Below are 15777 nucleotides of genomic sequence, written 5' to 3'. Positions count from 1 at the left end.
GTTAATATTGTAGGGATTGTGTGTATTTTCGAGGAGAGCACTGCATGTTGAAACCAGCCAAACTAATCCAAACCTGTCAAACTAATCCGAACCAATCAAGTCAATCAAATCAACCAAACCAGTCGACCCAAAATAAATATACAATAATTCAGGAAGCAAAAGATGTAATGCAACAAAAAAAAAAACTGTTTAATTTCAGGTGAAATAAAATCTTTTGGACATATTCTAAAACATCTTGTAACTTATAATTTTCACAAAAACTATAATTAGTTTTTACAATAATTTTATATTTATTTATAATTGACAATTCATTAAACTTAATGAAATAGAATTATATTTTTTTATTCAACAAATACATTTTATTTTGTTATTTTTATTTTTTTTAATTTTTTTATTTTTTTATATTTATTTACTTTTATTTAATCTTTTATTTAATCTTGTAAGAGTAAAGATTTCTTTGGTAAATTATTTTTATTTGATTTACGGAGTAATTTGAATAAACCTGTACCCAAAGGAATAACAACACCCATAATGATACATTCAGAAACACCAACGATATCATCTTGACGGTGATGTACGGCAGCATCGAAAAGATGATCGGTAGTCTTTTCAAAACTAGCCAACATAAGTACGGATTCCTTCATTTTAGCGATACCGAAACGAGTGATACCCAAGATTTCACCCTTGAAAGACATGAGATCAGCCAATAACATAACATGACGAATATCGATGGACATACCATGACTTGTCATAATCATATCGATTTCAGACATAATGGTATTACGAGCTGTTTCAATACCCAAAGTATTTTCACATTCCATAATATGATTACTAGTTGTATGAGTACCTTTGATACCAGGTGTAGCCATTACAGCACGTAAATCATAACCTTCGACCAAAAGTTGATAACGTTCTTGTTTTTCATCAACCTTTGAAATGACAACACGATTGACCGTTGGAATACCTTTAACAATTACTGCTGGTAAATTATTCTTTAAGAATTGTAAATAATATAAAGAACCCTCTCTGATATTGGCTGGAGGTACGATTCTAAGTTTGTAATCACCATTGGTAGTGATTTGTTCGGGTTTTAATTTCAAACCTTTGGTGGAGGCAATTGATTGACTGATAGTTTTTGAATTGATTTCCAATTGTAATGAATCTACAAAGTTTTTATCGATTTTAATTGAAAGATAACAACCTGCTCTTTTTACCACCTCTTTAATGTGTGTTGCAACATGACCCAATGTAGTCTTTTCAATACGACCAGCTACAATTCTTGCAGATCTAATATCATAGTCACAATTTAAACTTGCGGTAATGATCGGAGTTGAAATGTTTTTAGCGGCATTGATAATCTCTTTAATTCTAGGTACACCCAATGTTACATTCATAGAAGCTACACCAGCAAAATGGAAAGTTTTCAAAGTCATCTGAGTACCTGGTTCACCAATTGATTGAGCACCAATTGCACCAACTGCTGTACCTGGTTCAATTCTAGCTCTACTGTACTTATCTAAACAAATATCTAAAAATAATTCGATTTGAGTTTTAGTAATTCTATGAATTTGATTTACAACATGTTCATTTGCAAAACGTTCACCTAATAATTTTAATCTTTTTGATTCTTTTTCTTTTTCAATTCTTTCTTTTTCAATTTTATCATTTTCTTCTTTATTACTTTCATTCATTTCAATATCTGTGGTGATATTAGTTATTTTAACTGCATTATTTGTAGTGGTGGTGGTGGTAGTAGTAGTAGTAGTACTAATATCCATTGGAGAATTATCTTCAATAATAATTTCATCTTCATTATCATTTAAATCAAAAGATGATAATTTAAATTGTTTACGTAAACTAATTAATTCTTGAATATAACCTTTTGTTTTTTCATTACCATTAAAGAAAACTCTAATTTCATTTTTGAATAAATCTGTACAAGCTTCAAATTTAGAGCTGTCAATAATGGATTCAACGAGTTTACGAATTTCAAATGGTTTCATTTCTGGTTCATTTCTACATTGACGAGTTGATTTAACACTCATCATTGCACGGAGGAAATCTACAGGTCTATCTTTTGCTTCCATACCTGCTGGATCTAAACCATCATCACCATAAATGAATTGAACAATACCACCAATTGAATCACGTACAGTATAATCATAATGAGTTGAAAGATCCTCTAAAGCTTTCATTAGACGACGTTGCATATAACCAGTTTCAGCAGTTTTTACAGCAGTATCTACCAAACCCTCTCTACCACCCATAGTGTGAAAAAAGAATTCTGTTGGAATCATACCAGTATAGAAACTATTTGAAACGAAACCTTTTGATTTTGGATTCTTTGCAAAATGTTTGAAATGTGGTGTAGTTCTATTGGTGAAACCATTTGGAATACGAGTACCATTGACAATCTGTTGACCTACACAACAGATCATTTGAGCAATATTAATGTTTGAACCTTTTGAACCACATAGACCCATAATCAATGGTGAATTGTAATTTGGTAAATCATTAACACAAAGCTTACCACAATCATCACGAATTTGTGATAGAGTTTGATTCATTTTCGCCTCAAATGTTTGTTCCATCGAGCAACCACTACTTAATTGTAAACTACCACTTTCATAATCCTTTAAGAATACTGCACATTTCTTGTAGGCAGTTTCAATGATTTCACGTTTCTTTCTATCTAAATCTTCGGCTGGTTTAATATCGGGTATACCAATTGAAAAACCTTGATCACCAAGGAAACGAGCACAAAGTTTTGCTAAACGTGTCATACAATTGGCAGCTATGGTTGGTGAGAAATCTCTCATGAGAATATGAAACAATGAATTCTTATTACCACCACCAATGATTGATTTATCGATTGAACCACACATTAATTCGGAATTTCTAAAATAAACATAACCATCCTTTGGACACATATAGAGATTCTTTGAATAGGTACGTGAACGAGTTTCAAAATTGCATAAAACATGTGATTTGACCGATGGACGTAAGAGTACTTCGAAAATTTGTTTACCTGTCCAAAGTTCAACTGGTTTCAAAATGGCAGGTGGTGGTAAATCGATATGTTCATTTGCATCTGCAAAGTGAGTACACATTAGAGCGAAACGGTATCTTTCATAGAAAGCATCACGACGTGAAATCAAATAGGAAGCAGTAAGAAAATCTTGAGTTGCTGCAACCAATGGTTCACCATTTCTTGGAGTGATCAAATTGTTAGTGACACCCATGAGAATGGTTGCCTCTGCTCTGGCTTCCTCTGTTTGTGGTAAATGAATATTCATTTCATCACCATCGAAATCTGCATTGTAAGGTGTACAAACGCATTCATTGAAACGAAGTGTTCTCCATGGCATAACTCTTGCTTTGTGAGACATAATCGAAAGTTTATGAAGTGAAGGTTGACGATTGAACAACATGATATCACCATCGATAATATGACGTTCCACGATATCACCAATTTTCAATTCTGCTGCAAACTTTTCACGATTACCAAATTTCAACCATTTCTTTACACCATCGGCATAGATGATATAGTTTGCACCTGGATGACGATCTGGACCATTGATAACATACTTTTGAAGACGTTCAATATTATAATCGGTTACACGTTCAGGATAAGTCATTGTCAATGCAATCAATTGTGGTACTGCAACCTCATCGATATTTAAATTTGGATCGGGTGAAATTACAGTACGACCAGAGAAATCAACACGTTTACCCGATAGATTACCACGAAATCTGCCTGTCTTACCCTTGAGACGTTGTGATAAACCACGTACTGCTTTGGTTGGTTTCATTTGTAATGGTAAACCTGGAACATCTGAATTGATATAGATTGCACATGATGCTTGTAAATAATCCCAATCCTCCATAATTGCAGACATCTCTGCTCTATCCACATTGGATCTAATATGTTCATTGATATGCAATATCTCTGATAGTTTCATTGTCAAATCATCCTCATTGGTGCCACTACCACCATCCATTGGTACCGATGGACGAATTGATACCGGTGGCACCAACATATAGGTTAGGATCAATCTTTCAGGTCTACCAATCACTGGATCCATATTCATAATTTCAATATCTTGATAAGAGATCTTTTTAAACAAGTTCAAGGCCACCAATGGGTTCAAATCGTCTTGTGCTTTCTTTATATGTGATTTCATCTCTGGATTGTATTTAATGGCGTCATCATACAATGCGTAATAGTCTTGCAATGACTCTGTCTTTCCTTTATACTTTTCATGAATGATCTTGAATGCACCACTCTTTTTAATCATACCATTGGTTGAACCGCATTTCAAACATTCTTTGGTTTTTCTACACTCTAAAAATATCTTTTTCAATAATGACTTCCTTTGTAGATTATCCATCTTTTTATTTCTCATCTTTCTTAGATAATATTGTTTCTTCTCTTCATTCAATAGAATGGTTGAACAACTCTTGCAAATCATTTGTAAAATGTTCATAATATTCTTTAAATATCCAATATGAAAAACTGGTAATTGTAATTTAATATATCCAAAATGACCAACACAATCGACAATACTTAATCCACATGTTGTACACATTGCTTGTTTATCGCTTGTACCCAATTTATTATCTAATACACCATATGGTGTTGGTTTTCTCTTTACTAAATCAAATAATTCTCTATTAACAATTTGAACATGTGATAATCTAACTATATCATCTTCTGATAATAAACCAAATTGAATATGACCACTTTAATTCATATGTATATATAAATAAATAGTGTTAATATTTTAAAAAAATTTAAATAATAATAATAATAATAATAATAATAATAAATAACTTACATTTTCTTTGGAGCGTCATCTTCTTTTAAAAGTTCTATCATTTCCAATGAATTTTTATATATTTATTTTTTTTTTTTATATTTTTTTTTTTTTATATTTTTTTTTTTTATTTGTTTTTTTTTAGGGGGTTATTTTTGGAGGGAATGATCGAAAATCAAAAACACTTTTTTATTATTATTCTAATATTTTAGTTATTGAACCCTTCAAAGACTATTATGTTAGATTTTAATAAAAAATAAAGTAACAAAGTTTTTTTTTTTTTTTTTTTCAAAACAATAATTATCTTTATTAGTGTGAATTTGATAACTCGCAAAAAATAAAAAAAAATGAAAAATAAAAAAAAAAAAAAAAGTAAAAAAATGAAAAAAAAAAAAAAAAAAAAAAAAAAAAAATAAAATGCGAAAACGGCATGAATTTTTCCTATTTACACAATTTTCCATGAAAATGAAATTTTTTATTTTATTTTTACATTTTGTTTGACATTATCTTAAGATAAACTTATTCTCTTTTTTCTTCCTCTTTTAGAACCACTATTAGGGTAATCTATACCCCCACTACCACTATTATTACTGTTATTATCAATAAAATTATTATTATTATTATTTGAAGATTGATTTAATTTATTTTGTTGTTGTTGTTGTTGTTTAATTCTTTCTTCATTTAAACGATTTGTTAAATAATTTGAAGTTAACTTATCTTTTTCTGAATCAATTGGTGGTAATTGTGGTAATTGAATTTGAATTCTCATTGAATCGATTTCATCTTTTAATGGGACTAATTCAATATCAGTTTGCATTGAAACTTGTTTTTTAAATTGTTCTCTTTGTTGTTTAGATTCAACTATTATCGATTCAATTCTAAATATATCATTTTGAACATCCTTTAAAATTGATTCATATCTTTTATATTCTAATATTAATTGATTCCTTTCATTATATAAATCATTTAATATGATATCTTCACTTTTCATATTCTCCCAATTGGTTAATACATTACTCTTTATCTTATTATATTCTTTTTCTTTTGATTTTAAATTTGAAAAAAATAATAATTTATTTTTAAATTCATTAAATTTATCAAGATTTTCATTTTCATTTTCTTGATTTTCAATTTCATTTTCATTTATAAATTTATCTTTATTTGGAAATATATTGTTATTATCCATTTTTATAAGAATGAATGAATGAATTAATTAATTATAAAAGGGGATTTTTTAAAACAAACTATTATTGAAAATTTTTTATTTTTTTTTTTTTATTTTTCATTTTTTTATTCGTTTTTTTTTTTTTTTTTTTTTTTCCATTTTTTTTTTTATTTTTCTTTTTTTTTTATTTTTATTTTTTATTTTTTTTTTTGTTTTTCATTAACAGCGTTTTCACACACAAAATTTTCAATCAGATTATTTGTCAAAAAAATATATTAAATAAAGAAGAAAAGAAAAAAAAAAAAAAGAAGATAAAAGAAAAATCAAATATATAAAAAAAATGATCTCAAAAATTTTTGAAATTGTTCATAAACATCAAAAGTTTATTTCAGGTGTTTGTATTTCAAAGACACATACTAAAACAGCAATGTGTCAAGTAAAGAGATTATATTTTGATAAAGGAAAATATTCAGCTTTAAATTATAAAACTACCAAATATATGATTCACGATCCAAATGATATTTGTGCAGTTGGTGATCAAGTTCACTTTAGAGAATGTGCACCAGTTTCAAAGAGAAAAGCACACGTAGTCGAAAAAATTGTTAAAAAGAATCCAATCACTGAATTCCTTAGACAAAACCCACAATATATTGTTACACCAAAAGAAATCGCTGAAAGAAAAGAAAATGATAAAATTAAATATAAACATATCACAGATTTATAAATTAAATTAAAAAAAAAATAAAATAAAATAAAAAAATAAAAATTACTGATAGAGGAAAAAAATAAAAACTAAAAAAAAAATCTATTTATTAATTTGGTAAAGGGAAAATTGATATTAACAAAACATCATTAATTCCATTATATGTCATTTTCGCAACACGTCACCATTTTTTATTTTATTTTATTTTTTTTTATTAGAAACAAACACCCCTCTTTCCAACCACCACATAAAAAAAAATATTATTTGATTACAATTTTATAATCTTAAATTTTATATTTACAGAAATTAATTAGGCTAAAATAAATTTAAAAAAAAAAAAAAAAAAAAAATTATTTTGGCTTAATTAATTTGTTTAAACATAAAATTTAAGATTAGATTTATTTTTTCTTTTTAGGTTTTTTTATTTTTATTGACAATCACACCTTTTTTTTTTTTTTTTTTTTTTTTTTTTTTTTTTTTTTTTTCTCTTTTGGTAATAATTAAAATCTAAAAAACTAAATAAAAAAAAATATAAATAAAAATGATAACAATGTTCGATACATAAAGAGCAAGATATTAAAATGATTTGTACCAAATGTGAGGTAATTATTAAATCAACAAAAGATAAACACACTGAAAATGTGAATTCATTCACAGAAGAATTTAAAGAACTCATCAAATTATTACCAATCATAGAAATTGATAAAATCAAACAATTAGTAAAACTCTATGATGAACATAAAGATATCAATACAAACATTTCAACCATTATACATGATAATTTAAATAATATTGATTTAATTTCAAATAAATATAAACATACAATAAATCAAATAGATATCGACCAAATCATTAATAATAATAGTGATCAACATAATGAAATATTAAACATTGTTATCAATTAAGACTATTAATAAAAGATAATCAAAATGAAAATAAAATCAAAGAATTGATGAATCAATATAAAAATGTAAATATTGTAAATAATAGGAACAAGTTAAAGATTTAATTAAAGAAATATTTGAAATTGATAATTCTCTATCTCGTGATATTACTTGATGGATCCAATGTTAAACCAACAGAAGGCATGCTACCACAATCAATTTTACATCTATTTGTTGGTGCAATTAAAAACCTTTATTAAAAGGTTCAATACCAAATAGTGTTGAATGTTTATATTTATTAGAAGGATTTAATCAAGCAATAAGTGAAATACCAAAATCAGTTAGTGGTGTATATCTTTATAATACTCCTTTAACCAATTTCCCATATTCTAAAATAATTTACGAAGCACAAAAAATAAACAAAAACTCGATTATTAATTTTTTTTAAAAATCTATTTTTTAAAAAAAAACATTAATTTTTTTTTTTTTTTTTCTAACCAAAAAGTTAATTTTAAGAATTTAATTATTTATCCATTGCATAAGACCACCTGTTAATCAAAACAAAAATGCTCAAATACTAAAAAAAAACAAAAAATTTAATAATCTATTTTTTTTAACTAGATTTATTTAAACCTTTTTTTTAGTATAAGATATTCTAAATTTTTAATTTTTTTTTTTTTTAATTAAATTAGTTTATTTTTTTTATTTTAAAATAATTCAAAGAATTATTTTACAAAATTCCTAAAAATAACTGAAACCCTTTTTTCAATTTTTTCTCACCACAATTTTTTTTTTTTTTTTTTTGTTTCATTTTTTTTTTTTTTTTCTAAATAATATCAATTGATTGGAAAAAAGAAGAAGAAAAAAAAATGTTAGTTTTAATTAAAACACCAACTATAACATTTTCATTGGATATTGAAATTTCAGATACCTTGTCAGTATTATATAACAAGGTTGCAGAGAGAACAAAAAATAAAAGCTATCAATTTCAATTACACTTTGCTGGTGATGTTTTATCAAATATCTTATCAAAAGCAATTGGAGCATGTGGTATTAAAAAAGAGTCAACAATTCATATGATCTTAATTAAAGAGATTAAATTAACTATTAAATATTTAGATAAAGATTATCCAGTTGAAATTCCAAATAATGCAGGTTTAAAAGTTTCACATTTAGTATCGTAAGTTTTTAATATATATGTATATATATATAGTTATTTTATCAGATCAATTATCATTAATATTAACATTTTTAAAAAAAAAATTAAAATTAAAATTAAAATTAAAATTAAAATTAAAATTAAATAGTCATATTAGAACATCATTACAAACTCAAATACCATTATTACGTTCATATTTAAACTCTGTTAGTTTATATAAAACTGGTACAGATACTAAATATACAGAGAGTATGAGTTTACAAGAGAATATTAATTGTTATGATACTATTGATATGAAAATTGGAACACCACTACCTACAACAACGACAACAACAACAACAACAGGATCAACATTAAATAAAAAAGAACCACTATCAAAATATAAATATAATAATAAAAATAATAATAATAATTATAGTAAAACTAAAGGTTATGAAAGTGATACATCAAGTGATAGTGATAGTGATAGTGAATCATATAGAAATAGATATAATGGTAAATCATCAGGATCAGGAACAGGATCAGGATCATCAAAACCATCACAATATGAAATTGAAAAAGAAATTGAAGAAAGAAATGAAAGAGAAAGAATTCAAAAAGAACAAGAGAAGATGGAAGATGATTATTTATTAAAGAATTTCGTTCAATCGTCAATGTCAGCAGATGTTGAGATTGTATTTTGTTTTGATACAACCGGGTCAATGGCAACCATTATTAAATCAGTTCGTACTCAAATCGTTCAAACTGTAAATAGATTAATGAAAGATATTCCAAATATTAAAATTGGTATTATGGGTATGGGTGATTATTGTGATGGTGTAAACGTTTTAAAAGTATTGGATCTTTCATCCAACATTGACGAGATCGTATCATTCATCAATATGGTGCCAAATACATCTGGTGGTGATGAACCTGAAGCATATGAATATGCGCTTTACCGTGCAAAGGAGCTAAGTTGGTCTGAACATACTTCAAAAGCATTCGTAATGATTGGTGATTCAAATCCACATGAACCAACCTACACAAATTTAAATATAAATTGGTTCAAAGAATGCGATGATCTCTTTGATAGAGGTATTAAAATCTATGGTGTTAGAGCATTGGGTACAAGTATATTCTATTCAGATTTGGCTGAAAGATCAGGTGGTGTATGTATTAATTTTAAAAAGTTTGAATTAATCACTCAAATGTTTTTAGCAATTTGTTATCGTGAAAGTTCAAAAGAACAATTTGATAAATATCAAAATGAAATTAAAGATCAAGGTGATATTTGTGAAGAAATGAATGAAATTTTAGATGATTTAAATAAAGATAATTTTACTGTAATTAAAGGAAATGAAAATGATAATGATAATGATTCTTCAAAAACAACTACAACAACAACTACTACCACTACTACGACCACTACTACAACTTCAACCACTCCAAAGAATAATGTCATTTTTAAACAATATGGTGTACCATCATATATTAAAGTAAATGAGCCATGGTATAAAATTAATCCAAATCTTCAAGTTGATCCAAAATTTGTTTATAATTCAAATACTGGTTATTTTGAAAATTTTAGAGTTGGTGGTCAAAGAAGAGCAGAAATTGTAGAATCAAATATAACTGATGGTAAATCAACATCATCATCATCACCATCATCATCATCATCATCATTAACAATAACTTCATCAATGAATTCAATGAAATTATTTGATTTTGAAAGTAGAATCATTAATGAAACAAATTTAGAAACAATAAAAAAGAATAAAGTGACAAATAAAGAGAAAATAATTTATATAATTGGTGATTCAGGAATTGGTAAAACTACATTTGTAAATAATTTAAACTATGTAGGTAAATCATATAATAGTAAACTTAGATTTAAAGAGAAATCAACATCATTATCACAATCGGATTTTGATACTACAGATTTGTTTATTGTGTGTTTCACTCTACAAGGTTCAAGTAATTCATATAATAACTTTACAAATTATTTCACAGAGATTCGTAAACGTGATCCAATGAAACCAATTGCAATAGCACTACTTCAAAATGATTTAATACCCGATTTAAATAATAAAGCAACTTATCAGCCCTCTGCACTTCAACAATTATATTCATTGGCTGGAACATTAGAATTCTCTTCAAAAATGCCACAAAATCAAATTAAATTAATTGAAAAATCAATAAATTCGAAATTATCATCAACTTCATCATCATCATCATCATCTTGTAATTTAATGTAAAGTTAATAAAAACTAAAAAATAAAACTAAAAATAAAAAAAATAAAAATAAAAATAAAAATGAAACAGTGAAAACTGAAATTCGAATTTATTTTTTGATTGTTTTTTTATTTTTTTTTTTTTATTTAATTTTTTATTTTTCATTTTTTTTTTTTTTTTTTTTTTCCACAAAAACGAAAAATTTTTTCAATTTTTTTTTTTTTTTTTTTTTTTTTTTTTTTTAATTTTATTAATATTATTTTCTACAAATTCACAGGTCATATATATTGTTTGAGAATATATATATGTTTGTGTGAATAAGAAAATGAGTCAAATTCGTAGACTATTTGGTAAAGTTGAAAAAAAGACATTATTAGTTAGATTTTCAAACAACAACAACACTCAATATTATAATGTTCTTTCACCATTAAATAAATTTAATTCCAATAGATTATATTCAACAACACCATCATCATCAAATGTTAACGAATCAGATCAACCAATAAATCTTGGTTATATTAAATCAGTTCAAGAAGGTGAGGAAGCATTACTCAAATATTATAATAAATCAAAAACATTTAAACCAGTCGAATCATTCGAATCATTTGAACCAAATCAAGCAGGTAGAGATCAAGAAAAGATCTTTGACGAAGAAATCCATATTGAAACACCAAAGATCGAAATAAATGATCAACAAGCACCATACTATCACACATCAAAAAAAATTGAAAAATCATTACGTTCCTATTTAAATCGTTTCTTTATCAAAGTACATCCAGATATTTTCCACAACGATGAAACCTCTAGAGCTATCAATCAAGCATCTTTAACCAAATTGAACAATTTATTACGTACATTGGAAGAATACGTTGAAGTATCTGAAAATGAAGATTCTGTCATCACTAAATTAGATAAAATTCCAACTCAATCAACATTAAATTTCATTGTTGAATATGAAGAAGATGGTGGTACAGTTGAAATCAGTCAAGATTTTAATTTTATTGATGCTCCTGATTCAATTTTAACTTCAAAATCTTCATTAGTTCAATATGTTACAGAATTAAGGTAATATTTAAAAAAACAAATTGATTGAATTATAATGAATTTAATTTTATATAAATTTATATTGACATATATATATATATAATATATATGTATTATTTTTTATTATTTATTATTTTTATAGATATTCGATTTATAGACAAATTTTTTCATTAATAGAGAAATCAGGTATTGGTGTTTCAAAAGCAGAAAAAGAATTATTAAAAAATCCAGAACCAGTTTCAAAAGAAATTTATGATGATCCATGGGAAGAATATTATGCAGAGAATCCAGATAAAAAGGCATCAATAACAACAGATTTGGATGAATTCATTAAGCAATTCCCAGTTACCCAAGATAGATTAACATCACATCATTTATATGAACATCAAAGACTTATGGATCAATTCCAAGAGAATAGAGTTTTCTTTTACTTTGGAGAGAATGCAAAGGGTGATATCGATATAATGCGTAGTCTCAATCTTAGAGAGGAAGCAGAGCTTCAAATCGTTCATTTGAAAGAGAATTTATTAGCATTGGAATTCCAAGAATGGAGTTCATTACCAATTGCTATTGTCAATCCAGAATTCTACAATATTATGGAACCAACATTAACAGCAAAAGGTTTCGTTGTATTGGAGAAAGATTTCAGTCCAGTAAAGACATTGACCTACATTAAGAATGTTGTAATTCCAAAGACCAACAATAACTTTAAAAATATCTTCTCCATCGTAGATAATAATCATAAAGCATTGGAAGAGAAAACCATTAAATTAGAGAATTTACTAGGTTCAAGTAGTGTCGTCGTTGAGAATCTCTTCTCAATCAATCAAAAAACTATGGAGAAAGTACGTGATACTTTTAATAGTTCTTTGACCTTGGTTGGTGAATTGAAAATTCCAATGGTTCAATTGTTAGACTCTGTCAAGGCAGAAGCTTGGAAACAATTACCATTGACCAACTTTAAAGATATCGAATTTCAACGTTGGAAAATCAATAATGTCATCACAAACACTCAAGAGAAGATTGAATATATCGCCTCTCGTGAAGAAGATTTTGTTAAAGACGCTCGTGTTCCATTACAAGAATCAAATAGTACAAAAATAGAACGTATTCATAAAACCATGGAAAAGCTTACCAATCCTGAAGCTCAACCAACTACTTCAGATCTTCGTGAAAAACCATTGACTCTTGTCAATAGAAATCAATTTGATTCCCTTCAAACAACTCCATTCATCACAAAGTCTTTATCATCCGTTGAACGTTTAACTAAACTCTTTGAAACACCAACTGATGTACCATTCCTTCTCTCTCAAAAACCAATTCCTCATCCATTGGTCTCATTAAAAGAAAGACTTCCAAACCTCAAAAAAAGTAATCTTGATAAAGATACACCAATTCACATCGATTCAGAAATCCCCGATCCAAGTAATTCAACCATTGCCGATAAACTTGATTTAAGAAATTCATTTTCAAAAAATAAAGATTTTGAAAATGAAATGAAAGAACTTGATAAATTCACCACTATTAAAACTCAAAAATCTCAAGAAGACACTATCGATAGTGATTCCAAACAATATGCCAAGGAAGCCAATATTGTCTTTGGTCAAAATAATATTATTCCAATTGAAGCCACTAATATTATTAAACCAGATATTGTATCTACAATTGATTTTATGTCAACAAAAAATATCGATGATACATTAGCAAAAGATCAAAATACCACCCCTACTACTCAAGTCTCTTCACTCAATATCAAATCCATTCTTAAAGATGCTAAAAACTCACCAGGTATTTCATCAGATTTAGATGACTTCTTCTCAAAACTTTCAAATCTTGACGAACAAAAACCACAAAAACAAGTATCCATTTTCCAAAGAATTCAAGATCAATTGTCAGGTGCTTCTTCAGAAGAGAGTTCAACCAATGTTGAATGGAAAGAATCCATTCAATTTATCAGTCAACGTTTATCTGATTTCAAATGGAAGAATATTAATTTAATCATTTCCGATCATTATCAATTCATTATCTCTCATGATAATAAATCTGGTTTCTGTTTTATTCCTTCAAACTTTATCGACAAAGAATTATTCATCTTTTTGAACTCAATTCAAGATTCATTCGATATGATTAATGGTGGTTCTTCAGATAAAGCCACCGAAGAATATAATCTTAAATCTTTATTGGCCGTTGAAAAAGTTGTTGAATCTTTGAAACATCTCTACAGATTTAAATCAATTTTAATCGATAATACTGTTATTCCAGGTAAACCTGAACAATATTCTTTTGTTAATTACTTTTCCAAATTTTTACAAAGTCAATCTATATCACCTGATGAAAATATTACCCTTAAAAATATTTGTCCATATGTTGATTTGGTTTTCACTGATTCCTTTGGTATTGAGTTCTTGGATGAAAATGGTAACCCAACCAATGATACCAATGCAGTTCAACAATCAAAACATGTAAAGATCTCTTTCAACCAAAACAATCCAGATATCAACCTTTTCTTAAAATTTGTTTTTGTAGTATTATCTGAAAACTCTGAATTCTTTAAAGATATCATCTCAAGAACTTATCAAATTCCATCTCCTCCACCATCTCCTTCAATTGAAGAAGTTAAAAATACTATAAATGAAATCTATGGTTTCGATAGAATTACTTCTGGTCCATATTCAGTTAATCTTGACGATGTTTTCCTTGAAGATGATAATGTTGTTGATTCCACAGAAGTTAGCGAGTTTGATGATGAAGAATAATTTAAAAAAAAAAAAAAAAAAGATAAATAATAATATATATTTATATATAAAACAAAAAATAAAAAAAAAAATAAACAAAAAAAAAAAAATAAAAAAATAATAATTAAAAAAAAAAATAAAAAAACAAATATTAATTCTTTTTAATAATAAAGTGATTAATTTTTATTAAATTAATGATGTGGTAAAAAAAAAAAAAAGAAATATTTTCTAAACCTTAATATCTTTTCTTTTTTTTTTTTAAATCTTTAAAGATTAAAATCTGACATATAAAATGTCTAAATTTGGTTTTTGAGTACCTTCAATAATGAAACCAAATGTATAAGAGGCACCAGCATTAATTGAGGTTTGATATGATGGAAGAGTTAAGACACCATATGGTAAACGAGCGATATTCCAAATTGAACTTGAATCTCTTAATCTTAATGTGTAATCATAACCAATATAAATTTCATGTAAATCACAATCTCCACAATTTACAATTTTAATATCCCATTGGGTATAAGTTTTACCGCATGCTCCATCAACCCATGAATTTAATCTACAATATTCTAATTTAATATCATTGATATCACCAAATTTTCTACAATGGCAGTCATTATTTTTAATATGGCAGGTATGGCCTCCACCACAATTCTTTGGACATTGATATGGTGGTCTACCTCTATCCTCTTCTTGAGCAGCAACGAAAGCAATTGTTAACAACAAACCAAGTAATATTAAAACTATTGATTTCATTTTTTTCAAAGATGTATTAAACTTTTTTTTTTTATTTGTTTTTTTTTTATTTGTTTTGAAATGAAATTATAAATTTTTTTTTCATTTTATACCCAAAAAAAAATATAAAAAATATAATAATAATTTATTAATTAAAATATTTTAATTGTTTATTTGTTAAAATTTAATCTTTTTTTAAAATAAAATCAACACCCTTGTTTTTTTTTTTTATCAATCCTATTTATAAAATAAATTAAACACCCCAATTCAAACAAAAAATAAAAAAAAAATAAACACCCCAATTTAAACAAATAAAAAATAAAT

The 15777-nt window shown here is 26.4% G+C and overlaps 6 protein-coding genes and 1 pseudogene across 6 annotated transcripts; 4 read left to right on the top strand and 3 right to left on the bottom strand.

Moving 5' to 3' along the window:
- Positions 1 to 431: 431 nt before the first annotated feature.
- rpc1 (RNA polymerase III, largest subunit) lies at positions 432 to 4879 on the bottom strand (the record flags this gene model as incomplete). Its single annotated transcript, XM_637632.1, has 2 exons — positions 432 to 4743; positions 4839 to 4879. 2 exons carry the CDS (start codon positions 4877 to 4879, stop codon positions 432 to 434), a joined length of 4353 nt encoding a protein of 1450 aa, XP_642724.1.
- A 446-nt stretch (positions 4880 to 5325) lies between these two features.
- On the bottom strand, positions 5326 to 6003 carry DDB_G0277197 (hypothetical protein; the record flags this gene model as incomplete). Its single annotated transcript, XM_637631.1, has 1 exon — positions 5326 to 6003. The coding sequence occupies one exon, from the start codon at positions 6001 to 6003 to the stop codon at positions 5326 to 5328; it is 678 nt and encodes a 225-aa protein (XP_642723.1).
- Positions 6004 to 6322: 319 nt separating this feature from the next.
- mrps17 (ribosomal protein S17, mitochondrial) lies at positions 6323 to 6706 on the top strand (the record flags this gene model as incomplete). The annotated part of the gene is made up of 1 exon (XM_637630.1): positions 6323 to 6706. The coding sequence occupies one exon, from the start codon at positions 6323 to 6325 to the stop codon at positions 6704 to 6706; it is 384 nt and encodes a 127-aa protein (XP_642722.1).
- A 527-nt stretch (positions 6707 to 7233) lies between these two features.
- Positions 7234 to 8017, top strand: DDB_G0277193 (annotated as a pseudogene; the record flags this gene model as incomplete).
- Positions 8018 to 8438: 421 nt separating this feature from the next.
- On the top strand, positions 8439 to 10962 carry DDB_G0277329 (hypothetical protein; the record flags this gene model as incomplete). Its single annotated transcript, XM_637628.1, has 2 exons — positions 8439 to 8749; positions 8877 to 10962. 2 exons carry the CDS (start codon positions 8439 to 8441, stop codon positions 10960 to 10962), a joined length of 2397 nt encoding a protein of 798 aa, XP_642720.1.
- Positions 10963 to 11264: 302 nt separating this feature from the next.
- On the top strand, positions 11265 to 14739 carry DDB_G0277327 (hypothetical protein; the record flags this gene model as incomplete). The annotated part of the gene is made up of 2 exons (XM_637627.1): positions 11265 to 12004; positions 12126 to 14739. The coding sequence occupies 2 exons, from the start codon at positions 11265 to 11267 to the stop codon at positions 14737 to 14739; spliced, it is 3354 nt and encodes a 1117-aa protein (XP_642719.1).
- Positions 14740 to 14991: 252 nt separating this feature from the next.
- Positions 14992 to 15474, bottom strand: DDB_G0277191 (cellulose-binding domain-containing protein; the record flags this gene model as incomplete). Its single annotated transcript, XM_637626.1, has 1 exon — positions 14992 to 15474. The coding sequence occupies one exon, from the start codon at positions 15472 to 15474 to the stop codon at positions 14992 to 14994; it is 483 nt and encodes a 160-aa protein (XP_642718.1).
- Positions 15475 to 15777: the final 303 nt, after the last annotated feature.

The sequence above is a fragment of the Dictyostelium discoideum genome (assembly GCF_000004695.1).
Source record: "Dictyostelium discoideum AX4 chromosome 2 chromosome, whole genome shotgun sequence".
NCBI lineage: Eukaryota > Evosea > Eumycetozoa > Dictyosteliales > Dictyosteliaceae > Dictyostelium > Dictyostelium discoideum.
Note: the sequence above shows the minus strand (reverse complement) of the source record. Positions and strands in the feature narration are given on the sequence as shown.